Here is a 27995-nt window from a genome sequence, read left to right on the forward strand (position 1 = left end):
GTTCATCCTAATTGAACATTCTGCTCATACTAAGCAACCACTCCCCATTCTTAAGCCTCGTCCTGTATCTTGGTACCTTATATTTCATGTCTATGAGTTTACATATTGTAATTAGTTCCTATCAGTGAGACCCTGCAATAATTGTCCTAATGTGTCTGGCTTATTTCACTCAGTATATTGCCCTCGAGGTTTTGTCATCAACCCATTTTTTTTAATATGGTTTTGTTCACTCACCATACATTCCATCCCAAGTAAATAATCGATGGTTTTCTGCATGGTCATACATTTATGTGTTCACCACCTTCACCACTATCTGTATAAGAGCATCTCCATTTCTTCCACAAGGCAGGAGGGAGAGTCAAAGAAGGTAGAGAGGCAAAAGAAAGAGGAAAAAAAAGTGACAGCTAGGAAGCAGCAAGAGGAAAAATAACCTTAAATCAAAGTAGAATAAAGAATCAGCCAATACCACCAATGTCAAGTGTCTAACATGCCTCCCCTATCCCCCCCTCTTATCTGCATTCACCTTGGTATATCACCTTTGTTACATTAAAGGAAGCATAATACAATGATTCTATTAGTTACAGTCTCTAGTTTATGCTGATTGCATCCCTCCCCCAATGCCTCCCCATTTTTAACACCTTGCAAGGTTGACATTTGCTTGTTCTCCCTCGTAAAAGAACATATTTGTACATTTTATCACAATTGTTGAATACTCTAGATTTCACCAAGTTACACAGTCCCAGTCGTTATCTTTCCTCCTTTCTTGTGGTGTCTCACATGCTCCCCACCTTCCTCTCTCAACCGTATTCATAGTTACCTTTGTTCAGTGTACTTACATTGTTGTGCTACCATCTCCCAAAATTGTGTTCCAAACCACACACTCCTGTCTTCTATCACCCTGTAGTGCTCCCTTTAGTATTTCCTGTAGGGCAGGTGTCTTGTTCACAAAGTCTCTCATTGTCTGTTTGTCAGAAAATATTTTGAGCTCTCCCTCATATTTGAAGGACAGCTTTGCTGGATACAGGATTCTTGGTTGGTGGTTTTTCTCTTTCAGTATCTTAAATATATCACACCACTTCCTTCTTGCCTCCATGGTTTCTGCTGAGAGATCTGCACATAGTTTTATTAAGCTTCCTTCGTATGTAATGGATTGCTTTTCTCTTGCTGCTTTCAGGATTCTCTCTTTGTCTTTGACATTTGATAATCTGATTATTAAGTGTCTTGGCGTAGGCCTATCCATATCTCTTCTGTTTGGAGTACGCTGCTCTTCTTGGATCTGTAATTTTACGTCTTTCATAAGAGATGGGAAATTTTCATTGATTATTTCCTGTATTATTGCTTCTGCCCCCTTTCCCTTCTCTTCTCCTTCTGGGACACCAATGATACGTACATTATTGTACTTTGTTTCATCCTTGAGTTCCTGGAGACGTTGCTCATATTTTTTCATTCTTTTCTCCATCTGCTCCTTTGCATGTAGGCTTTCAGGTGTTTTGTTCTCCAGTTCCTGGGTGTTTTCTTCTGCCTCTTGAGATCTGCTGTTGTATGTTTCCATTGTGTCTTTCATCTCTTGTGTTGTACCTTTCATTTCCATAGATTCTACTAGTAGGTTTTTTGAACTTTTGATTTCTGCCGTATACATGTCCAGTGCTTCCTTTACAGCCTCTATCTCTTTTGCGATATCTTCTCTAAACTTTTTGAATTGATTTAGCATTAGTTGTTTAAATTCCTGTATCTCAGTTGAAGGGTACGTTTGTTCCTTTGACTGGGCCATAACTTTGTTTTTCTTAGTGTAGGTTGTAATTTTCTGTTGTCTAGGCATGGTTTTCTTGGTTATCCAAATCAGGTTTTCCCAGACCAGAACAGGCTCAGGTCCCAGAGGGAAGAAATATTCAGTATCTGGTTTCCCTACGGGTGTGTCTTAGAAAATTGCTCCACCCTTTGATGCCTCGGGTCACTGTGCTTTTCTGCCCAGCAGGTGACACCTGTTAGCCTATAATTCTTGACTGGTGTGAGGAGGTATGGCCCTGTTCCCCCAGGCTCTGGGGTCTGGTTCTGAATGGAAAGGGCCCCACCCCTTTCCTCCTAGAGAAGACAGACCCCTCAGGTGGAGGTCATTAGCATTTCAGTGGTCTCACTCTCTGCTTGTGGTGTCTCCACCCTTCCCAGAGTCACAGCCCTGGAAACTGAAAATAACTGGGGCTTTCTCCACTGAGCCAAAAAAGAAACAGATAGTCCCCTTCAGACCCAGTCCAAGGCGACCCTCCGGCTCTCCCAGGTCAGTCGTCACCCAAAGCCTCTGTCTGTTTTTTGGGGATGCGTACCTGTAGTGAGCAGTTCACACTCGCTACTTAAAACCCCAGTTGGAGCTCAGCTGAGCTATATTCGCTTGCTGGGAGAGAGCTTCTGTCTGGCACCACGCGGCTCCGCAGCTCGGGCTATGGGGGAGGGGGTCTCCCGACCTGGTTCTGCAGGTTTTACTTACAGATTTTATGCTGTGTTCTCGGGCATTCCTCCCAATTCAGGTTGGTGTATGATGAATGGATGGTCTTGTTTGTCCCCCCACAGTTATTCTGGATTATTTACTAGTTGTTTCTGGTTTTTTGTAGTTGTTCCAGGGGGACTACTTAGCTTCCACTCCTCTCTATGCTGCCATCTTGCCCAAGTCTCCACCTCATTCTTTTTAATGTGTGTGTTTAAAAAATTTTTTTCATTTGGGAAATTGTGGATTTACTGAACAGTCATGCATCAAATACAGGACTCCCATATACCACCCTGTTATTAACACTTTGCATTGGTATGGTACATGTGTTAAAATTGATGAAAACACATTTTTATAATTGTACTATTATCTATAGTCTGTGGTTTAGCTTAGGATAAATTGTTTTATAGTGTAGTTTCATGGATTTTTAAAAAATTTTTATTCTGTTACCGTTTATACAACTTAACATTTCCCATTTTAACCACATTCAGATATGTATTTCATTGCTGTTAATGTCCACAATGTTATGCCACCATCACCACCATCCATTGCCAAAATATTTCCATTATTTTAAACAGGAATTTTGTAAATTTAATGTGTGCAGTTTTAACTTTTATTTTATTCTCTGTAGTTTCATCTGGCAAATGAAAAAAAAATAGCACAGTTATTTGAGTAGATGCAACAATTATGTTACATACATCCAAAAAGGAAATTTTTTAGATGGTTTACCTAAGGGGAAAGGGAGCATTCTCTCCCAGGGATCACTCAGGATAACTCTGATCTCATTTCAGTTGAATTTGTGGTTGACAATGTTCCTGTGTCATTATTCTCTGGAATGCATTACTGTTGCAAACTCAAAATAATTCCCAAGTAATTCTCCGAATCAGTTAAGAGCTGTTTTAAGTTGATAGGATTATAGGCTATGTGCTAACAGGATTAAAAATATGCAAAAACTGAATGGAAATAGTTGTATCCGACCAGTATCTAAAAATTCTACCACATCCTCATTCTACTACTCTGCATTTTGGGAGACAGGTGGTAGGGTATGTGGGGGTGGGGGTGGGGGGTGAGGAGATGAGGGGGTGGGAAAAAGAATGAAAAAGAGGGAAAGAAAGATAATTAGAGCAGGGAAGGATATCTTGGAACAGTTTCATGTTTTTATACTTTCCCATACCTATACATATTTTATGAAATCTCAAGAAGAAACTCCTTTGTCCTTTCCTCAGGGAGTATAATGTTATATTCGATTTGCAGGCCTGAAGTACAGAATCATGCAGAGTAATAGTAGGATTGCTTGCTGAATGATGTAAGCCCTTCAGTACTTACATGGCTATCTTGTGGATGGAATTATATCCGTTTTTTTTAAATGAAAATTTCCTTTTTTTTTCTGACTTTGAAAAAAATGATAAAAGTGTGCTCATAATAATGCTGAAAACACCAAATTGTATAAAGACAAAATAAAAATCACTATAATATCATTATATAGAGATAACCATTGTTACTGTTTTTCTGTATGTTCTCCAGACTTTTTGTTTAAAAAAATGGAATCATAAATACTGTTTTGTAAACTGTTGTTTTTTTATGTACTACAACTTCTTTAACCATTTCCTATATTGGACATTTAGCTCCTTTTCAGTTTTGGGGTCTAATACATAGAAGTTATTTTATTATTATTTTTAATTATAGAAGTTGTAGGCTTACAGAAAAATCATGCAAAAAAATAATATTCCCATATACCTCCCAATTATTGACACTGTTAACATTGATGAAAGAGTATTAAATTAGCACTATTAACTACAGTTCATACAGTACGTGTGTTTTTCCCCTTATACCACCTTATTAACACCTTGTATTAGTGTCATATATTTATTATAATTCATGAAAGTACATACTTATACTTGTACTGTTAATCCCAGTCCATCATCCACAACAAGGTTCACTGTGTTACTGTCCCATGTTTTATCTTCTAATTTTCATTCTAGTGACATACCCACCTAAAACTTCCCCCTTCAGCCACATTTACAAACATAATTCAGCCCTGTTAATTACAGTCATAATTACTACCATTACCACCATCCATTTCCAAACCTTTACAATAAACCTAAATTGAAACTATGTACAAATTAAGTATCAACTCTCCATTCTCTACTTCCATTCTATCCCCTGGTAACCTGTATTCTAGATTCTAACTCTATGAGTTTGCTTATTATAATTAGTTCGTATCAATGAGATCATACAATATTTTTCCTTTTGTGTCTGGCTTATTTCACTCAGGATAGTGTCCACAGATTCATCCACGTTGTCACATGCATCAGGACTTCATTCCTTTTCAAGGCTGAATAATATTCTGTTGTGTGTATATACCACATTTTGTTTATCCATTCGTTGGTTGATGGACACTTGGTTTGCTTCCATCTTTTGACAATTGTGAATAGCACTACTATGAACATCGGTGTGAAAAAATCTGTTCGAGTCCCTGATTTCAGTTGTTTTGGGTATATACCTGGTAGTGGGATTGTTGTCATATGGTAATTCTATACTTAGCTTCCTGATGAATTGCCAAACTGTCTTCCACAGTGGCTGCACCATTTTACATCACCACCAGCAATGAATGAGTGTTCCTGTTTTTCCATATCTGCTCCAACGCTTGTACTTTTCTGTTTTCTTAATAGTGGACACTCTAGTGGGTATGAAATGATATCTCATTGTGGTTTGGTTTGCAATTCCATGTAGCTAGTGATGTTGAGCACCTTTTTTTCATGTGCTTTTTAGCTGTTTCTATGTCCTCTTTGGAGAAATGACTATTCAAGTCTTTTGCTCCATTTTTAAATTGGATTGTTTGTCTTTTTATTATTGAGTTGTAGGTTTTCTTTATATATTCTTGATATTAAACCTTGTCAGTGATATGGTTTCCAAATATTTTCTCCCATTGAATAGGCTGTATTTTCATTTTTTTTTTTTTTTGATAAAGTGCTTATATGCACAAAGGTATTTTTTTAATTTTGAGGAGATCCCATTTATATATTTTTTCTTTTATTGCTTGTGCTCTGGGTGTAAAGTATAAAAAAACCATGACCTAACACAAGATCCTGAAGATGCTTCCCTGCATTTTCTTCTAGGAGTTTTATAATCTTGGCTCATACATTTAGGCCTTTGATCCATTTTGAGTTAATTTTTGTATACGATGTGAGATGGGGGTCCTCTTTCATTCTTTTGCATATGGATATCCAGTGCTCCCAGTATTAATTGTTGAAAAGACTATTCTTTCCCAGTTGAGTGGACTTGGCCATAGATGTGAGGGTCTTTTTCTGAGTTCTCAATTCGATTCCATTGGTTGATACATCTATCCTTGTGCCAGTACCACCCTGTTTTGACCACTGTAGTTTTGTAATATATACAATGAATTTTAAATGTTAAAGAGATTTATTATTTAACAGTGTTGAATGATACTGTTTGAGACATTCAGACAATATAAGGAATATTTAATAAATTGTGCAGAATTTTTTTAATTCTCTTTGCAATCTTCCAATAATAGAAGTATGATGTTTTCCAGTTTACTAAAGGGGAAATCTTGTTTTTCATTTAGATGCCACCTGGAACAGCAAGACCAGGGTCTCGTGGTGGTCCCATAGGGACAGGAGGAGTTCTGTCTTCTCAAATCAAAGTTGCAGATCGTCCTGTAACACAACAAGGTTTGAGTGGAATGAAAACTGGGATGAAAGGTATCTCCTTTAAGATGAGAATATTTTGTATAAGGAGTGTTACAGAACTATATCACCAACTCAGAATTACAGTATGAAAGAAGCTGTTTTATTCAGTTTTTATTCCTTGATTCATATAATTGTCGTGGGGGTTAAAAAAAAGAATGAATGTGAAAATGCTTTGTGAACTAGAAAGCTATATACTTTTAGGAGTTATTTTGATGTTCATTTTTCTGAACATGTAACTTTGTTGGAACTTGAAGAAATTTGAAATAATTTGAAGAAAAGCTTAAGATTGAAAATTAGATTTATAGTCTGTAAACTTATTGATTGCTTTGATATCAAAATGATTCTTAAAATATTTGTGTATTTATCAGAACAGTGAAGATATGTTACTTTTTGTAATAATTAATGCTCCATTGTAATGCTTAAGATAAGGAAATGAGGCTAACAGATTTGTCCTGCATCTCTCATTATGCTTCACTGTATATATTTAGAAAGGCATAACTGGTACACTATATGTTGTTATTAAAAAATCTATACTGTGGTAAATATAAAACAAAGTATGGTGAACTGTTTTATGAAGAGTTTTTAGTTTTCTGTATTGATTGATATGGATCATTGGCAAATGATTTATTAGGGATGAAGATAGTCTCCTGGTACAAAATTGATTATAAGATATACTATGTAATGTCATATACAGTATTACATACGTTATATATGATATATAAAAGGTATATATTAAGATATATAATATAGTATAGTATAATGTAGTATGCCAGACATTTCAGGAGACTTAAATTCTGTGCCTCACTACCTTCTGTGACTTTTGTTCTTATTTGTTCCAGTGCCCCATGTTCTATTCTAAGACATTCCTTGTTTCTTCTCAGTATAGACCTCATAGTCAATGTCCTCTAGCCTTACCTCTCATAGTTTTCAGGGTGTTTTATCTCTCTCTAAGTTTGCAACATTAAAACTGGGAATACTTTCTTAGTTCTACTGAAATGTAAGATCATGTTTTTAATAAATCTCTGCAACAGATTATGAAAAATCATAATCTCTTGCTTGCATTGAGAAATTCACAGTCTAGATCTGCACTAGCCAATTTAATAGTCACTAGTGCATGTGGCTACTTAAATTTAAATTGATTAAAATTAAGTAAAAATTCAGTTCCCCAATAACACTAGCCAGATTCCAAGTGCTCAGTTGTCACATTGTGGCTACTCTATTTTACGGCAGTGATAGAGAATGTTTCCATCATTGCAGAAAATTTTTTTAGACAACCCTGTCCTAAACTGTCTTAGATTCAGTATCCATTCAGTCAACCTGTTCTATAGTTCTGTCTTAACAGTTCCACCTCTAGTCCCACCTGTAGTCCCATCTTTGTGGGCTTGATTCATGCTTCCGTTACCTCCTGATTCTAAGACATAAGTTGCCTTTTCCTTTTCCATGATCTTCTTGTTTGATTTGCTGGGACATTCATGAGGATTGTCTAAGAATTGTGGAGTGTAATTCTGGTTGTATTTTGGAAAGGCATTTTGGTGGCATTTTCAAACAGAACACTAACACTAACACTTTTAACATTTTTTTTCAGGTCCCCAGAGGCAAATTTTAGACAAATCTTATTACCTTGGGCTTCTTAGGTATGTTAAATAAACACATCTTTTCTGTGCATGATGACAAAGTTTTAGCTATGGTACCAGCTGGATAATGAAGTGTCTATTTCTACGAATTATTTTTCTTTCTGACATAATTTCGTGTTAGTTTGGCTATGTTGAGAAAAATAGATGTGGTAATATGGTTAATCTGAGATTCTTGATTTTATGTATTTGCATGCACCTGAGCTATGCATTTCAAGTTCACTTTTTAATCTAATATTAAGAATAATATTTTATGTTTTATTCACTATTGAAATATTGAATTCATATCATTGATATTTCACCAGTCTAATATGAAGGGAAAAATGAATATATTTATGATAAATTAATGTAGAGTTTATATAAATATTTATTTAGTTAATTACTGCAAAGGTAGCCTAATTTTAATTGATTCATAAGCTTTGTTTTATGTTCCTGTGTATATTGCTCTAAACTAAGGATTTTTTCTCATTCTTTACTTATCTTTTACTCTATTCAGGTGTCCTACCATCCTATTTCTTTTTTCCCATTTCACTTTATTTTCTTATTGCCTTACCATCTACGTCTTCTTTCTTATTTTCATTGTATTTAAGGCATCCTTCTGCCATGGTCAGCTTTGTTTTCTTTCTTACTCCTTCCTGATTCTTTTATTTCTCAGTTACCTGGAGCCTTTTATTCTCAAGCTCCTGGAAGGCAATAAAGAGAAGTGTAGGTTTCCCCCACTTAACTAAGATAAGTAGGAAAGATGGAGGCTATTCATTGCATTTCTGATATCCATCTGCTTTTTGATCAAAAGGAAGAAAGGAAATAGAGCTGTCGTGTTTATTGCATTGCCTCTACTCTTCAGGATTTGTGCTTCTGTATAAAAAAATTTGTGTAATTGTTTGACCCTGGAGCAGTGGTTCTCAACCCATGGTGATTTTGACCCCCAGGGAATATTTGGCAATTTCTGGAGATATTTTTGGTTGTCATAACTGGGGAGGGGGCACTACTGGCATGCAGACCAGGGATGCTGCCACACATCCTACATTGTACAGGACAGGCCCCCACCACAAAGAATTATTCAGTGGCTTAAAATGTCAGTAGTGCTGCTGTTGAGAAACCCTGTCATAAGTAGCAGGAGACGGAAGGGTGACAATTAGGCATCCACTCCTGTCTATGGTGGATTGTACCAGTTTAACCAGGCTTGCATTCTTGACCCATTTCATTTTTCTTAAGGTCTGTGTCAATTTGATCACTTGAGTAGAATAGGATGGGGTATACCTATTTTTAACCAAATTAGCCGCTGAAACTTTTTTCTTTTTTTGTGTGTGTGAAATTTCATAAAATGATTTATATCATTGTTAATACATTTATGAGAAGTTTAAGTTTTGTTTAATTAGAAAGAGTCTTTTTTGGATTGGAAGTATTTATGACTTTCTTATTTATTTTCATTTAGAAGTAAAATAAGTGAACTTACAACTGAAATTAATAAACTTCAGAAAGAAATAGAAATGTACAATCAAGAGAATTCAGTATATTTGTCATATGAAAAAAGGTGAGTAATTCTGAAGTTAAAATGTGCAAGATCCTTTTTCATATGAATAAAATTTAATGTGTTACAGGTATTTAGTACTGAATTGTAGCTATCCTTAGTCACAACTGTATTTACTTATGGTATATTTGTGTATTGCAGGGCTGAGACTTTAGCTGTTGAAATCAAAGAGTTTCAAGGACAATTAGCAGACTACAACATGGTATTTGCTCTTTTCTTAGAGAATTTTTTTTTGGAATGTTTTCATTGCTTTTTAACACCTAAAAATTTTATTATATACAAAATAATTCATGAATATATGCTTATTGTGAAAGATTCAAACCAAAAATAAGTGCAAAAAATAGTTTGTCCCTTTCTTTTCTCTTTCATTTTCCTCCCCAGAAAAAACTTGGCTTAGTAGATTGATATGTAGTCTTCCAGTCTTTTTAAAAAGAATGTTAAAATAATAATTAAAGTAATTTAGAAAGTAGCTAAAATTTATTGTGTACTAACATATTGCTTCTTTAAAAACACAATTTACCTTTCTATGGAGTGTTGTCACCATGAAATATTTAGAAATTTAATTATTTGGCATGCAGATTACCTCCATCTGTATGTTTCATTCAATTAAAATATTTACATTGTGTCAGAATAGAGTGCATAGCATAAAATATAATTCTATCTATATATAGATATTCTATAAATATATGTGGATGCTTCCTAGTTTGAACTTTAGAAGAAATAGTCACCTTGGCAGTACTGATAACTACCTCAGTCCTATGGGTGATAGAGCCTCTTGAAAATTTCTATTATCAGACGTTTCCTCCTTCTAACTCCATAGGTACTTTAGCCAGCGGAAGTGTCTTAGTTTGCCTTGGTTGCTATAACAGATATCACAGACTGGTTGGCTTAAACAACAGGACTTTGTTTCACAGTTTGGAAGCTAATGGTCCAAAATCAAGGTGTTGACAGGATCATTCTTACCGAAGTCTGTAGAGCTCTTGCAGATGCTTGCTGGCAACCAATAGCTCAATCTCTGCCTCCATCACATGACCATCTGTCCCTTTTGTCTCCTTCTCCTCTTTCTACTGTGTCCAGATTTTCTCTACTTATAAGGATTCCAGTCGTATTGGATTAAAGCTCACCCAGATTTAAAGATCCTATTTACAAATGATTTTATGCCCCCAGAAACAGGGTTTAGGACCTGAGCATATATTTGTATGGGACATTATTCAATTAATAGCAAGGGTTTCTGGGTTTAATGAAGAAGACAGACTTTTATCTCACCATTCCTAATGAAGATATACTGATTGTGAGAAGAAATAAGAAATATTCAACCATAATGGTTAGGTACGTTATAATATACCTCTTGATATTTTAATATTGTTTTATAAACAAAATTTTGCTGATTATACTATATTGTAATTCTCAAATTTGTTCAACTACATAATTTATAACATTTTGTAGGGCCTAATATTTAATTGGGATTTTCTTTAGTAAATGATGTTCTGTTCTACATCTGAGGAAAATAGTCTTCATAAAATATGACATGACATTATATAAAAGGGTTTTTTAGTTATGCTACAAAGCATTGGCCAAGGTACTTAGTATAAAAATATTAATAACATACAAAATACGTCATTTGTAGGTTTAATGAGATAATACCTAGCATAGAAAAGTCACTTAGCCAGATACCTAACACATAGTAAGCACTCAATAAATGTTAGGTTTTATTAGTGGTTGTTATTTATATCACAAGTGAAAATGTGAGATGTACCAATACATATCACATTAAGAAAGCTTAGTCTTTAGAATTAATTGCACCCAAAAAATTTATTTTTAATAGACCTCCTGTTAATCTGGCTCTATAATGTGCTAAATTTCCTTATCTATAAAATGTGGATAATAGTATTTACTTCATAGAGTAATTGTGAAAATTAAATGAATTAATACATATAAAATGCTCAGAACAGTGTTTGTCATAAGGTGAATACTCAAAAAAAGTTAGCTGTGCTATTATTTCCTAAAATTTTGAAGTACGCTTATTAGTATTCTGCCTGTGCCTTTCCCTGTTGATTTTTTAAAATTAATTTTTATTTTTAGAAGATTAAGAAAATCTTTATATTTTTGTTGGTGTAAATTTATAAATTTGTTAATACCCCTCCCTTCTGAAAGAAAGAGATTAAGAGAGAGATTTTATCAAAACTTTTATCTTCTCTAAACCTTATTTATAAAGACTAATAGAATTTTTTCTTGTATTTTTGTTTTTAGTTGGTAGATAAACTTAATACCAATACTGAAATGGAAGAAGTAATGAATGATTACAACATGGTAAGAAAATTGTTTGATATTAGCATGGCTCTACATAAATCTTGTCCTCCAAAACAAAGCATTTGTATCTAGAAACAGTTTGAATAAACCTTAGGGACCCTAGAGATGGGAGTTATTCTATTCCTAAATACCACTGTTATAGTTGAATTCCCTCAGTTGCTCATTTTAAAATTTCCTCCTGTAGGTTGATTCTCCCAAGTGTCTGTCCACAGAGATACTTAGTATCTGTCCAGAAAGCTCCATTTTAACTTGTCTAACACTAAATATTAGTTAGAGAGTGTTATCTACATTTCTGTGTATATACATTAGTTTATAGTATTTCTGGTTTAATTTTTGTACAAACGAGGCTAAGTATTCAATGGAGATAAAAGACAGCTTTACATAGTTCTCATAAGAAAGGGGTAAATATGAATTGATGTAATACAATGTTGAACATAATACACATTTCTTATTGATAAATGAGAATTTGGTTTCATTGTTCTTAGATTATCTGGTAGAAAATAATAAAATATGTTAGTAGCTAGCTTATTTTGATTATAGCATAAAATATACAACATAGAGCTTATAATTTATTTACATGATCAAAGACAGTTTTTTGAAAATACAGAATTCTTAAAATGACCTTTCTTTCCCACATTTGGGGCTCTAAAATCATGTTAATTTAATGACATTCTTAGCTTTAGAACTCAGGAGAACTCTCAAATTAAACACTGTATTTTTAGTGCCAGATGTAAAGTAAAAACTCTTGATGTGTTTTGTAAGTTGTTTAAGATAGATTCAATTCTAGGCTGGGTATGCTTAGGTAGAGGCAATTAGGTGTACTCATATAAAATCCTGAATGATTTAAGAATAAAACTTGTGTTGGGTCTAAATTCAACATATTAATGGCCAAATATTTATTGAACACCCAATATTTAAAATGCTATTTATAGAAGTTCATGATATGTTATTTGACAGGTCACTAAAATTAATATTTTTGGTGAGAGATTATGACACCTGGGAAAAATACTGTTCCTTTTTATCTGATATTGTAGTTTGTTAAATGAAATAATTACTGTATTGTTTTTAAACTTTTCATGTGGCATTTGGGTTATTATAATAATCTCTTATACCCAGAATAATAACCCTTAAATAAATAGTTTAGCTTAATCATTATTTTTTTATCACTAACTCCTGTGGTTAATTGTTTATTCAGCTTAAAGCTCAAAATGATCGAGAAACACAAAGTATGGATATCATATTTACTGAAAGACAAACGTAAGTATGATAAAATATCAAGCAGATTAATAAGCGATCTTTGTTAGATATTTAACTTCTGAGTCATTTATTCTAATACAAATGTTTCTAACTATTTTTCCCTGTTGCCTTCTTCTATTTAAAAAAGTCGGATATTTGGAATACAAATTTTGTTTACATATCTGTTATCTTCATTTACCATTATTAAAACATTTAAGTACCTAAATCCTATACAAAGAAAAATACTAATACTATGTGGATACATAAATAGAATTTCTGCTTCTTGGTTCTTAAAATCTAAGATAGATAAGAACATCTTCATCTCCAGTACTTGGTATTTTAACCTGGGTATTTTAACGAATTTGAATTATGTGATCTCAGCCCCAATCTAATGAAAGGCCCATTATTAGTCATTGGACTATTTACATTATTTCCTTAACCTTAATAATAAGTAGTTATGTTAGAAATCTACATCATATATATAGATTATCTGTGTGTCTGTACATATAACCTGACTAAAGAGCAAATACCAACTAACCTCAACTTTGGTAAGAAAGTAGCAATGACAATAATGCCTACAAAGATATTAAGCAGATTTGATGTAGTTCATAATTATTCTTTATTATTTTTGATCTTTATGAAATATTCCCTAAGGCAATACAAACAAAGATAGAATATGAGACATCTAACACATGCATACACACACAAGCAGTTTTTGTCCCAGAAATTTCTCAATAATATTAATCTTCTTGAGATCAAGGACATTAATTAACCAAAATTACCTAAATTCTATGACACCAAATATACTGTTATCCAGTAAGTTAATGTTTGATGAAGAAGAGGATGTTAAAATATAGTGATAAAACATTTGAAAAATAAATATTTTGATTCTTCTATTGATCAAAAACAAAGGTGTCTCCTTTTCCCCATCTATCATTTGATGCTGGTATAAGTGTTGTTCTAGAAAGTTGTAAATATCGGTAATATTTTTCCTCTTACAGAGAAAATGCCATTCAAGTAAGTAACCTTACTCTTGCTGGAAAACTTTCCTTTTCCTTGCTATTCTGGTTTTAGCAAAGATTTATCACTTCATATGTACAAGATTATCTGCTGGATATACCTAAAGAATAAGAAATATAAAAGCTGTAAATCTTGAAGACCTTATGGAGCTTAGAACAATCATTTAAGTCTTAATTTATGTCATCATTTATTTACCAAGTTGTATAATACCCAGGTCAGATTTGTAAATGTTATATGTACATGTTTTCAGACATTTCATCCAAAAAGATAAATCCTAGATCATAAGTTTAAGAATGTAATAAATTTTTATGTGTATTGGGTTATTTGTTAAAGAAAAAATTCTTAAAATGTGGTAGTTTGTCCTAAAAATATCACCAATTTCGAAACCTAATATTTGTAGTTTGAGTGTTTCTGTGTGAAATAGGTTGCCCTGACCCATTTAAGCAAAATCTTAACTAAGAACAAAAATTATTTTTATGAAGTTTACTTTTATATGCACCAGGAGGAAAGATTTATTTCATGTTAACCAGATGGCCAACATATCAGTAACACAAGGATCCACCATGACTTTAAATTTTCAAAGGGAGCAGGAAATGCCATACCTTGAGAAGGCACATGTAAAAATAAATTGTTGTCACTTTTCTTTTAGTACCGTTTTGTGTGGTATGACTATATGGTTTATTATGGAGCACCTATCCATAATAAGTTGCTTATAGTATATAGCCTTATATGTTAGTACAAAAATATTTATACCTGGCTTTAATTCAATTTCATGTGCCTGCTTAAACTACTACTTCTATTCCAATTCTGATGTCTGAACTTTCTAGTTTATTAATCAAAATCAGTTGTCCCTTAAAAACATATGTAATTATAATTTTAAAGCCATTTTTCTTTGTTTAGTCAGAATACTAAGGAAAGTATTCAAATTGATACTTTGAATATTGAACGTATGGATTTATAAGAGATTCTTGAATATATGAGAATATATGAGGTTAGATATAGTCTTTGCTCATTTATATGTTTATTTTGTTTTATTACATTTCTCAAATGTTAATATTTGATGTGATAATTAGAAAATGATTTTTTAATTCAGTTTTATTGAGATATAAGGAAATGATATTTTGACCAAGTGATAAATGACTTAGAAAATGATTCCTATATGTTCTTGTAATTGTCTTATTCTTACTGAGATTTAAAACAATAAAGTATAACTTATCTATTAGGAAGTATAAGACAAAGCATTATTTATGTCCTTTATTGAAAACATGTTTCTATAAATACAAGCAATATGCATTATAAATATGAGTTATTTCTTCTATTTTAGAGGGCTTATCGTCTTAAACTGTTTCTTTATTTTCCCTCAGTAGACACTTAGACTAAATTTACTATTACATACATGACTTTTTTTTTATTATTAAATTCAGTTTTATTGAAATACATTCACACACCATACAATCATCCATACATACATGACTTTTTAATAGCTGTTCTGCCATTTATGAAATAGATCTACATTTAAAATTTCTTCTCTAATATATCATTAAGTAAATACACATTTTAAAAACATTATAATAGAGAAATTTGAACATCTAGAAAAACAGAGTGGTGTAATATACCCCGGTGTACCCATCTCCCAACCCCAAGTACCATCAGCTCATTTCCAGCCCTTCTCCAGCCACACCTCTAGCCACTGTTTTCTTCCCTGTAATATGATGAAGAAAATCCTAGACATCATATTATTTCACCCATGATTATGTTTCAATGTTTTAAAGATACTCTTATGTCTAAAAGATGTGGATAAATATACTTAATTTCCCCACATATGGAAGGTAAAATACTACAGATTTTGCTAGAGTTTGCATTGATAAGTTTTTAAAATTATGATTGTAGCTAATTCAATGTAAGGAATTGACAAATAATTTACTTTGTACCCTTCCTGTAATACTTATAGTTTCAAGGCCGGTGTTTTCCAGACTTTATTCTTCGGACCATTATTGTGCTATGAACTCTTAGTAGGTGTACCTCGAAGAAAGGGTTTTGTTGTCAAATAGATTTGGAAAATACTTGATATTGTACTTTTCTCTTGAACAATCAGAGAGCAGCCTTGCTTAGTAGCCTCATAAAACTTGTATGTGAAAGAATCTCTTTTCACTTTGTTTAAACCCCTTGTTTCGTTTGACCATGGACCTTTTTCGCCTTGGAATTCTTCTGAGTATCTCTTGGGAAATAAGTTTTCTAGAAAAACAATTTGGGAAATGTATCACTAACTACCAGATCCCAAACAGCTGTTCATAGACCAATTTAAGATTCCACAGTCCCATCCTGGATCAATTTTACTAGAAATCACCCAGAGAGAGACAAAAATATGCATTTTTTTTAAAAGAATGTTCATAGATAGGTCTCTTATCCATCTGGAAGCCACCATGCTATTCAATGTGGCAATCATGTTGATAGCTTTTCTTTATAACCAAAATCATTAATAACTTACTAGGGATTATTTCTGAATCTTGTGTCTGTGCTTTAAATTGCTACTACATTTTAAAGTAAATTATTGTGCTGACTCAGGAACTATAAAATCAATCTAGAGTATTTGTCAGTTTAAGCCATCACTGTTCTTCATTTGGACTCATGATATAAATCCAAAAACCTTTATTTCTTCACTGATTAGAACTTTAATATATTAATATTTATTACATTCAAATATCTGAATTAATATGCAAATCAATTCATTTTAATTAATAAATAATTTACTTTAGGTCTTTGTATTAGTGTTTGGTCTCCTGAATACTGCTGAGAATAGTTATGAGAGTATTGAAGACTAACTGTAACTCTTAGCTACCGAGAAGTGTCAGCTATTTGAACCTGTTTGCTCAATAACAATGAGAAAAACATAAATTGGGGATATTTATGTGATATTAATTACAATATCATGTCTGCTAGCTCTCAATTGGTATGCACATACCAGGATCTCCATTTCTAAACTGTGAGTGGACTGACAACTTTTTTCAGAGAATCAAACATTGAAAGAAACTAATTTTCTTCATGTAATTCATGGGTATCTATATATTTGTCTTCAATAAATCCATCATCATCTATTACAAATGAATGCAGTTGTTCAAATATTACTGTAGTTTCTTCAAAGTTTGTATCTGGTGTCTGTGAAAGAGAACTTGGATTGCCAGCAAAACCGTCTTCATAGGTTTCTGCTTCATGCTCTTCCAGGCGATGATGATTGTAATTAATTAGAAAATTATACCATATTGGGCATTTGATAGCAATAAAAATGAGGAGTGAGGTCATCAATACAGTAATGACAACACCCACAAGAAAAGTCCAACTTTTTCCAACAGGTTCACGTTCTTAAATGGAATACCGAGAGAGAGACACACACAGAGAGGGAATTTTGTTAAATTAACAGAATTAACAAAGAAACATATCCTAATACTCCCAAAATGAACATACATCACAGTATTTTTTTAGGCATAAGTTACTAAAGCTACAGTAAATGAAAGATATTTTATAGTCTGGTGAAAGAGTACCCTTTTTCAAAATAACCGCCTTTGCACGTATTTACGCATTCACCTAGGACTATTATTTATTCATGCCAGTTAAGAATTCTGACTTGATTAGATGAAACGAAGGCTCAGAGAAGTTAAATAATTTGCACAATGGTGTTTGGCTGATAACTAACAGAGCCTAGTTTGGAAAGGCATTATTTTGTAAATCTTTTGTTGAGAGGAGGAATTGTTTTTTCACATTGTTTTTAGAAATTTAAAATGAAGAAAGATGAGAACTACCTAAGTTTATTTAATATAACTTTAGTAATTTTTAATACTCAAAATAAGTACATTACCTGAATTTGTTAAGTTCAAAGAATTGTTAAATGTTGAATTGCTAATGGACTTAAAATGGATATAAAGATCTTCAGTTATAGGTGAAGGAAGTTTCGAATGACATTCATCCTTATAAGGTATTGTTTTGATACTGTAGTTCTTCAGGATACCTGGATAGCTACACAGGGTGATGTTCTCATTTGCTGGTGAATCAGAAAGAATAAATTATTTTAGAGAATAGGACAGAACAACATTTTGTAATCATTTTTTATCTTGAATTTTATTGACATAGTTATGTTTCATTGTTATAGATATTATAAGAAAAGAAACTAGTTGTATTTGCCTAGCAATATAATGAGGGAAGGATTCACATTCCTATTTATTTATTGTTATTTTATAAGTACAGTTTACAGTCAGTATCTGTTTATTTGTTTAGTTTGTGTTAGTAAAGATTTTGTGATTAAGATTATGGTTAAAATATGAATCTCAGGCAGAACATGGTTTGCAGTTAACAATGTAGGTCTCCTCTTCACCTATTCTGTAGCAGGATATTTTAAGAATGAGAGAAGTATCTAAAGAAAAAAGTTAGTCTTAAATATTGAAACTGTAAACTTAATACATGAGGTGATAGAATCATCTCACATTTAAAACATTTTTTTTCTGGAGAGGGGGAAGGGACGCCATCTATTCAATTATTTTTCATTGTTTCGTTTCTTCCTGTTTCCCTTAATCAGCGATAGTTTTCTTTCTTTAAACATGAAATGAGAGGTTTCTCTGGGGTGGAACCACCTAAAGTTAATCAATTTTGGTTTTGATTAATTTAAATTATGATAGCTTACCTAGTGTCACATTTGATGTGTTCAACCACTTCTGCAAATTGAATAGACTACAAGAGCAGTTCCATGGATTTCCATATAAAATTATTAATTCCAGATGAAATAGTTGTGGAACATCAAAATAGCTTATCAAATTGCCTTCCAGATTCAGAAGTGTCAGGTTTTTTAGAGGCACAAATATATCAGGATTCAGTTGAAATATTTTATTTTTACAGAGATGTAACTGTTTTAGTTTATTTAAGCCTACGAAAGCATCCTTTTGAATTACATGGATGGAGTTTCTACAGATATTTAAAATTTCTAGATTGGAGAGGTTACCAAAACTTTTACTATATAAGATAAAGACATTGTTCTCAACCAAATGGAGCTCAGTGAGTAAAAAATAAGTCTGTAGAACCCTTGTATCTGTGACATTCAGAGTAATTTGATTATAACTGAGATCAAGTATAGTAACATCTTTATTGATATCCGCTGGAATCAAAGAATAATTCTTTTCAGAGAAATTACATTTGACTTCCTAAAAAAGAAGAAAATTAGAAATGCATTAATCAGGAAAAATATTAACAAAGTTTTCCAAAATTTCATATTCAGACACTTAGGTATTGGAAGGAAGTAGTTGTATTGAGATATAATTATGTAACATACAGTTATTCAAAGTGTACAGTCATTGTTCACAGTATCGTCATATAGTTTTGCTTTCATCACCACAATCAAACTTTGAACATTTTCATTACTCCAAAAAATAAAATGAAAATTAAAATAAAAAAGGACACCCAAAATGTCCCATTCCCCTCCACTCCCACTGTTCATTTACTTATTTTCAATACAGTTTAATTGAGATATATTCACACACTCTACAGTCATCTACAGTGTACAATCAATTACTCACAGCACCATCATACAGTTGTGCGTTGATCACCACAGTCAATTTTTACACCTTTTCCTTACTCCAAAACAAAAATAAAAACAAAAAAGAACCCCTAATTCTTTCCATCCCTTCTATCCCATCCTGTTCTTCATGTAATTTTTGTCCCCATTTTTCCACTCATCTGTCCATACGCTGGATAAAGGGAGTGCGAGCCACAAGGTTTTCAGTCACAGTCACAGTCACACTGTGCAAGCTGCATAGATACACAATTGTCGTCAAGAATCAAGGTCTCTGGGTTGCAGTTTGACAGCTTCAGGTATTTCCCTCTAGCCATTCTAACATACTAAAGGCTAAAAGCTGTTATGTATGTAGCAGCCTCTCGACTCCATTTGAAATCTCTCAGCCACTGGAATCTTATTTTGTTTCATCTTTCTTCCCCCTTTTGGTCAAGAAGATCCTCTCAATCCCATAGTGTTGGGTCCAGGCCCATCTCCAGGAGTCATTTCCCACGTTGCCATGGGAATTCACACCCCTGGGTGTCACCTACCACGTAGCGGGGAGGGCAGTGAGTTCACCTGCCGAGTGGGCTTAGTGAGAGAGGGGGCCATATCTGAGCAACAAAGAGGCTGGGGGTGGGGGAGTCCTAGGCACAATTATAAGTGGGCTTAGCCTCTCCCTTGCAGCAACTACCCTCACAGGGGAAAGCCCCCTGATGGAGGGCATGGCCCACCAAATTGTTAGTCCTCAGTGTTTGCAGGAAAATCAGCCATAGCCCAGGTGGGGAAGTCCAGCATTTCTCCCAGCTCCTTGGGGGAGGGGGGATGTGGGGCTTGGGGCGCAAAATATACTTATACTCTCTGTCCATATCACTCTGGGGTGTGTCGGGATTTCACCCCAGAGTGATATGTACAAACTCACCACTGTACAAACTCACCAAATCCCACTGGAAAGAAGTAATTTTGAAGAAAAATCTAGTGTCTACTCTTTTCATGTTACAGTGTGAAAAAAGTAGAGCAATGTTTTTCTTTCTTGGGATGGAATATGATTAAAGAAATTCCAATATACAAAATTGAGCAAGGAAATTCTTGTTTGTCATACAGATATCATTCAACAGTTATTACATAATCATAACAGAATATATGTGGAAATAAATGGTAGATAATAAATGGTAGATAATAATTCTGTTAACTTATCTAATATTCTAGTGTGCAAGGTGGGCATTTATTATAAAGAAATTATTTTAAAGTATATATATATTTTTAAAATCAGAGCTACCAACACTATATCTAGGACTACTAAATAATTAAGAAATAATATCCAATATATAGCTCTACTGGGTTAACATCTCAACCTGTGGTGTTTTAAAAGGAAATATTTATTTTATAATAGAAATTGAGCCATATATTGAATTTAAAAAGCTAGGCAACCTGAAGAAGTGCCTTTCTATGACTGAAGAGCCAATAGTAATAATCATGCCACAATAATTTTCCTCATAAATATGTGATTTTTTAAAATCTTCCTTACTTTTTAAAGTTATTTTTATGTCTTGAAACCAATTGCTGAGTTTATAATGAAAATTCACAGATTTCTCCTTATAATCAACTTCTAAAGAACTCACAGTTAAAAAGTAAAGACTGCTTTTGTCAAATTAAAATCTGGCTCAGAAATCTGATTCTGAATATGTACAGCTAACTAAAGAATTAGTGTCAGTAACTTGGATTTTCTTTGTTTTCATTTGTTGCTGTGGGATATTTTACTAAATGTACACAAACTGTATCTTTGATAAAATTTTCATTACCTTGATTGTAAAGACTTACTGTTTTAGAAGTCTGGCTTTCAACTGATGATAATAATAGCATGGAGAGGGGCCAAAACAAAATTGTGATGCATGTGATTTTCATGTTGCAGGCCTGATAGAAAAGAGAGTATTTTCATCTCAGTAGGAAATTAGAGCTTTAGTACTTATTAAGGATATTTTGATTTCCTTTTTTCCCCTTCTAAATCTTTTTTTTTTCTTAAAATTCATGGTACATGAGACAAGCACAGGGATCTTTACCATTCCTACACTCTGATCTTAAGCTAAAGGGTCCCTATGAAGAATGAGAGACTAAAAATTTTTAGGGGGTCTCATTAGTTCATAGGTCTATGGAAAAGAGCTTTAAAATAATTGAAGTGGTTGTACATTAAAAAATTTTAATATATATGTGCACAGAAGAGAGTCCAGAATAATATGTATTTATGTATAATACATTTTAAGTATATGCTTATACTGCTGTTTCTTGAATTTTTGCTTTTAGGTGTTACCTGTTAGTTTTCATTGACATCCAATAGTGGGGGATGAGTCTTACCTTTATGCTCAACAGATCAAATGTATACTTCCTGTCCCTTCATTCTCCTGACATAGTTACTTATAATTTTGATTAGATCAGTATTCTGTTTTTATGTTATCACAAATGAGTTAGAGCTCTCAGTGGCCATGTAAAATTACTTTTCTGTTCAGGCACAACTTTTTTTTTTTTTTTTTAATTAAATTCAGTTTTATTGAAATACATTCACACACCATACAATCATCGATGGTATACAATCCACTATCCACAGGATGATAACATAGTTATGCATTCATCACCACAATCTATCTCTGAACATTTTCCTTACATCAGAAAGAACCAGAACAAGAATAAAAAAAAAAAGTGAAAAAAGAACACCCAAATCATCCCCCCATCCCACCCCATTTGTCCTTTAGTTTTTATCCCCATTTTTCTACTCATCCATACACTAACGGGGGTGTGATCCACAAGGTCTTCACAATCACACTGTCACCCCTTGTAATCTACATTATTATATAATCATCTTCAGGAGTCCAGACTGCTGGGTTGGAGTTTGGTAGTTTCAGGTATTTGCTTCTAGCTCTTCCAATACATTAAAACCTAAGAGGTGTTATCTATATAGTGCATAAGAATGTCCACCAGAGTGACCTCTTGACTCCATTTGAAATCTCTCAGCCACTGAAACTATTTTGTCTCATTTTGCATCCCCCTTTTGGTCAAGAAGATACTCTCAGTCCCACGATCAGGCACAACTTTTTTCCCTCTAAATTAATTGTACTGTTTTTTTCATGTGCTACGTTTTCTTTAACATGAATTTATGCCCAAATTCTTCCCTAGCTATGCAAACCTCTCCATAGTTTATGCATATTAAGTATTTAATCAGTTTCATCTGCTTGAAGAAGTCTTTCCAAGTGCCTGCTGCCATGCTTTAATCTGGATGAGCTGATCTCTAAACCTACACAGTTATTGATTTCCAGTATCCCTTTTACCCTCAGGGTAGAGATTCCCTTTGCCTTTATTACTGGATTCCTATTTTCTAGGTGTCCTGTCTTAGTTTACTGCCTTGTTTTGATGGAACTTTCTCCAGTAGATCCCTGAGAAAAGGTGCATAGGATGAAAATTTTTTGAGATCTTGATTGATACTTTAGCTACAGATGGAATTCTAGGTTGGAAATAATTTTCCCTCAAAATGTTGGTGACATTGCCCCATTGTCTTTGTATTTCTTGTGTTACTTTTGAGAAGTATGATGCTGTAAATTCTAATTCTTTATCCTTTAATGTGAACTTCCCTCTTCCTAACCCCCAAAGCTTTTAGAATCAATATTCTGAAATTTTATGATCATGTGTCTTTGTGAGAATCTGTTTGCACCTGTTAGACTGGACACTGGGTAGGCCCTTTCAATCTGGAAACTATGTCCCTTAGTTCTGGGAAATTTTCTGAATTATTTCATTAATGATATTGGTGATTTTCTTACTACCCTTTTTTTTTTCTTTTTAAATCTTCTCTTTCTAGAACTCCTTTAGTTGGGTGTTGTATCTTCTGGAAAGATTTTCTAATTTATGTGTTTACTCTCCTACTTTTCATCTCTGTGTTTTGCTCTGCTTTCTTAGGGGCAGCATCAACTTTATTTTCAAAAAAAGTTTTCTTTTCCCTGTCATCCTTTTAAGTCTAAGAGCTCTTTTTGTTCTCTAAATGCTTTGTTTAATGGTATTCTTTTTCATGACTGTATTATATTTTCCAATCTTTTTATTGTTTTCTTTATCCTTGAATACTTGATTTGCCTCTGTGTCCTCAGATTGTGTTTTCCCAGTTTATTTTGGCCAGTGTCTTGTATACCAGAGGCTTTCCCCATATGTCTGTTAATATTTGGTTTTGGGCTAATGTGTGAGAGTGGGAAACTAAAAAGCTTATTGGAAATTGTGCGTTTGTGTGGGTTTTGTTGACTGTAGACCTTACTGTACGGTGAACTCTCTGGACCCTTTTCTTAGAGGAATCCCTAGTGTCATTATGTTTACATTTTTACTCTTTGTCTCTCTGGATTTCCCAAAATGGTTGTTTCTAATCTCCTGTCTGCACAGATAAGGCCTGGTTGCCACCATTCTCAGATGTAGGTGGTGAAAAAGATATTTTAATTTATTCTCCCTGTTTTGGGAACAATATCCCTGTATTCATTTGTATCTTGTGCCTAGATTCCATTTGTTTTATTTGCCCCAAAGAAAACAAATCATCTAGTCCTGTGCTTAGGTAGGGGAGGAACATTACCTGGCTAGGCAGGGAAAGAAATTCTTTCAATTATGTTTTAGCTCCTCTTTCTCTACTTCCTCAATCTGTGGTGTTGCCAATTTCTGGGTGTTTCTTTTTCTTTCCTCCATTTTCTCAAGGTCAACATTAGAAACTTTGCTGCAAACAAATTTTCTGTTTGAGAGGATGTGAATATATTCTGTCATTTTCCTTAGGGATCTTTAAAGCTTAGTCTTTTGAAACTTTCTAAAAGCACTGTTACAAATAGTTGCTTGTTATTTTTAAGACAAATTTGTTAGAAAAAGCCACTATCCCTAGATTTGACACAATTTGGATACAGTCATAATAGAAACCCTTTTGGAGCCAGGAATGAGTTCGAGCTATCACTTGTTCCAAACCATTGCCCACAAAAGGGATATGCCTAAATCATGTACAAAAGGAGTTTACTCGAGTTTAATTATCTCTAGGAATACGGGTGAAACCTCATTAATGGCTTGTTTCAGTATTTCTTAGTGGTATAGTGAGGTTGTTACTGATATCTCTGATCCTGGTGGGATGCAGGTATGGTTGAGGAGAGATAAGTAAGGGAGAAGTGGCATCTTTTTGAGAAATAAATAAAATGAGAGCAGTTAAAGGAAGCATTTATGCTACAAATAAAATTAACTGGACTCGGGTAAAGAGTTGAGGATGAAGTAGAGGCAGCTGAGGTGAGGGAGGACTGTGAACCTCTGTGGAAATAATCATCTTTACTATCTATTTAATACTAATTTTTTCACTAGTGTACAAAAAAATAAAATTACAATGATTAGAAAAGAAGTATATATATATATATATATATATATATATATATATATTTTTTTTTTTTTTTTTTCTTTCTACTTGATAAATTTTAAACTTAGAAGCGGGTACTCTGCTCAATTATCTTCTGTACAAGAAAGCTGTTAACTGATCTAAAGAATTATTAAGTCTAAAACCATGAAATGTACTGATTGAGCCATACGATCCATGGAGATTTTCATATATGTATGTGACTTTTGAGAAGGGAAAGATTGAGAGAAGGGGTGCGTGTTTTTCACCATGACACTGAATGGATAAATCTCTAGACATAATTTCTAGTATTACTGGATCTCTTGTGGAAATCTGATTGGTAGAGCAGCTAGCCATTAAATTAGGCAGAAATTGTTCTTGAGTCCATTTTCCCTGTATAAAAAAGTTGATTTTTTTTTTTTTAAGACAGTTATTGTTACTTTGGAATTCTTTGGAATTTTTTCTTGATTTGAAAATTTGTTACAAAATATTTGGATTTGAATTTAATGATTACTTGGGGACTAATAAAAATAGAGAACAAATGGAATAGCAGTTTCTTTTAATTGTTTCACAAAATTAAATGCTCTTTTACATGGCTTACAGCTTACATTAAAGAAACAAAAGAGGTTTACACAAAAGGAAATGGTATGTATTGAAAAAGGAACAATTTTCGTTTAAATGCAATTTCAAGTACAAATTACGTAGGAATTTTGGGTATTTCCTTTATGTGACTATTATATGCTATGAAATAAAAAGGTGTGGCAATTATTTTTGTTTTGTTAAATGAAAATGTGTATGTAGTTTTATCATTAAATATTTAGGTATTTATACCAGAATTCAGTATAATAGAATTACACTGTAAGTAACATGTTAATAATTCACAACTAGTTTCCACCTGTAAACGTAACCATTTAATAGATTTAAAAAAAATTTTTTTTATGAGAGAAGTTGAGGGTTAATAGCATTTTATAGATTTAAAAAATTTTTAAATCTATTATAATGGAAATTTCAAGAAAAACAGAAGTATGGAGAATACTCTTTGCCAGGCTTCAACAATATCAACTGATATCCAATCTTTTTCCAGTTTACAAATGTATTTTTAAGCTAAGGTGATTTCACAATGTTCTAGGAGTAATATACTTGAAAACTAAAATTTTTTTATTGGCTAGATGAGAACTCTTTTTTCCAGAAGAAAAACAAGTTTTTGTGTTTCATTGAGTTTCATTTCATTCTTTGCATTACGTTATAAATATTTGGGAAAGAATCTTTAGCCATATCCCAGGTTCACTTTATTTTATCACTTATTAAAGGCAAAGCACTGTTCCTCAATCTTAAGCTTAATTATGATTTATTAAAAAAAAAAAATCAACAACCCAAACCTTTAGATATAGAATCTTACCTTTTTTCTTTTTTCTGTTGTGATGTGTTAAAGGAATATATTCTGTTTCTTCTACGCCAGTAAAAAAAGTAACTCATATGACTGCATTTCACTTGTTTCTAACCTTTGTACCTGGTGAACAAGTGATTAAAAAAAAAAAAGCTAGGCTTCCTTAGCAAAAGATTGACTAGAAGAATAATCTTAGAAGTCATCTCTGACTTTTTTAGTGTAACAAGTAAAGTGTTGTGCTTAACCTTTATGTTTCTTACTCTTTAAAAATTTATTTTAAATATTAACAGATTTACTTTGTGCATTAAAATGTGTAATACTGAGAATGTATGCTTTTAAAAGTTCATTGTTACTGAAGGGTTGAAGTATGAGTCCTGAAAGTATTTTGTAAGATTCAAGTTGAAAAGATACAACCAAGTTTTGTATTTCATTGAATTGTTTCAACTTTGATGTTTACTCATTTTTATGACCCCACCATGGGTGATTTATGACAGCCTTAAGTTATGACAGGTGCAAAGTGCCCAGAACATCAAAAAACCTGACATCTGACATTATGTGGCCTCTGGGAAATCGGTTAACTTCCTTGTGCTGCAGTTTTCCCTTGGTGAAATGAAATAATGTATAACATAAGTTCCATTTAATGGCAGTAGTCATATTAGGTAGAAACATGGATGGGATTCATTGTTTGTAATGAATAATCATGAAGTTCAGAATGAGTTAGTTCCAAAAGATTAACTCCTTTGAGCCTCAGTATCCTTGATCTTTGAAACAAAGAGATTGAAATAGATGATTTTTTCTGCTTGAAAGTCCTATGATTCCGTTTACCCGTGTGAGTTGTAGCAGCAAGCAAACACATTTGTTATACTGCAGTAATTGAGGTTCAAAGTGAAGACATCACCCCCTGTCCAACAGTGAGATGAAAGTAAATAGAAATTCCAGTTGTTTACTTATATTTATTTATTTTTATTTTTTGGTTAGTATAAGATGTTACTTGTAGGGAAATTTCTGAGTTTAGATTATCTTATTCTAGTGGTAAGGTATGAGTTTTTTTTTTTTTTTTTTTTAATCTTCATTTTATTGAGATATATTCACATACCACGCAGTCATACAAAACAAATCGTGCTTTCTATTGTTTACAGTACCATTACATAGTGGTACATTCATCACCCAAATCAATCCCTGACACCTTCATTAGCACACACACAAAAATAACAAGAATAATAATTAGAGTGAAAAAGAGCAATTGAAGTAAAAAAGAACACTGGGTACCTTTGTCTGTTTGCTTCCTTCCCCTATTTTTCTACTCATCCATCCATAAACTAGACAAAGTGGAGTGTGGTCCCCATGGCCTTCCCAATCCCACTGTCACCCCTCATAAGCTACACCCCTATACAACTGTCTTCGAGATCCATGGGCTCTGGGTTGTAGTCTGATAGTTTCAGGTATCCACCACCAGCTACCCCAATTCTTTGGAACCTAAAAAGGGTTGTCTAAAGTGTGCATAAGAGTGCCCACCAGAGTGACCTCTCGACTCCTTTTGGATTCTCTCTGCCACTGAAGCTTATTTCATTTCCTTTCACATCCCCTTTGGTCAAGAAGATGTTCTCCGTCCCACGATGCCAGGTCTACATTCCTCCCCGGGAGTCATATTCCACGTTGCCAGGGAGATTCACTCCCCTGGGTGTCTGATCCCACGTAGGGGGGAGGGCAGTGATTTCACCTTTCAAGTTGGCTTAGCTAGAGAGACAGGGCCACATCTGAGCAACAAAGAGGCATTC

At 33.4% G+C, this 27995-nt stretch overlaps 2 protein-coding genes across 6 annotated transcripts in view; one reads left to right on the top strand and one right to left on the bottom strand.

Annotated features, from left to right (window-relative positions):
* The window catches only part of IFT74 (intraflagellar transport 74), a 117256-nt gene that overhangs the window by 22081 nt on the left and 67180 nt on the right, over window positions 1-27995 (top strand). For all 4 annotated transcript variants that reach the window (XR_005210759.1, XR_005210760.1, XM_037798402.1 and 1 more), the window contains 6 exons: window positions 6066-6201; window positions 7775-7823; window positions 9256-9354; window positions 9493-9553; window positions 11602-11661; window positions 12857-12918. Coding sequence is in view for 2 of the 4 variants with exons in the window: in XM_037798402.1 (XP_037654330.1) it covers window positions 6066-6201; window positions 7775-7823; window positions 9256-9354; window positions 9493-9553; window positions 11602-11661; window positions 12857-12918 (467 nt within the window). In the remaining 2 variants the exon portion in view is untranslated. The remainder of the gene's footprint in view (window positions 1-6065; window positions 6202-7774; window positions 7824-9255; window positions 9355-9492; window positions 9554-11601; window positions 11662-12856; window positions 12919-27995) is intronic.
* On the bottom strand, window positions 15149-26269 carry LRRC19 (leucine rich repeat containing 19). 2 transcript variants are annotated; one of them, XM_037798410.1, is made up of 5 exons: window positions 26230-26269; window positions 21272-21364; window positions 18590-19103; window positions 17771-17953; window positions 15149-16152 (listed from the first exon to the last, which is right to left on the bottom strand). In XM_037798410.1, exons 2-5 carry the CDS (start codon window positions 21353-21355, stop codon window positions 15917-15919), a joined length of 1017 nt encoding a protein of 338 aa, XP_037654338.1. In that variant the 5' UTR covers window positions 21356-21364; window positions 26230-26269; the 3' UTR covers window positions 15149-15916. The 2 variants fall into 2 exon arrangements, with proteins under 2 accessions (XP_037654338.1, XP_037654337.1); XM_037798409.1 differs by having other exon boundaries at window positions 15149-17276.

This window comes from Choloepus didactylus, chromosome 10 (genome assembly GCF_015220235.1).
Source record: "Choloepus didactylus isolate mChoDid1 chromosome 10, mChoDid1.pri, whole genome shotgun sequence".
Lineage (NCBI taxonomy): Eukaryota > Metazoa > Chordata > Mammalia > Pilosa > Megalonychidae > Choloepus > Choloepus didactylus.

What these genes read in the sequence shown, in the direction of transcription:
- LRRC19 (XM_037798409.1), bottom strand. Translation starts at nt 21,355, where the DNA reads ATGAAAATCACATGCATCACAATTTTGTTTTGGCCCCTCTCCATGCTA. An exon ending in CACATCAAATGTGACACTAG is followed by an intron (nt 17,954 to 18,589) that starts GTAAGCTATCAT and finishes CTGATTCACCAG; the next exon opens with CAAATGAGAACATCACCCTG. An exon ending in TTTGAACTTAACAAATTCAG is followed by an intron (nt 17,277 to 17,770) that starts GTAATGTACTTA and finishes ATTCCATTTAAG; the next exon opens with AACGTGAACCTGTTGGAAAA.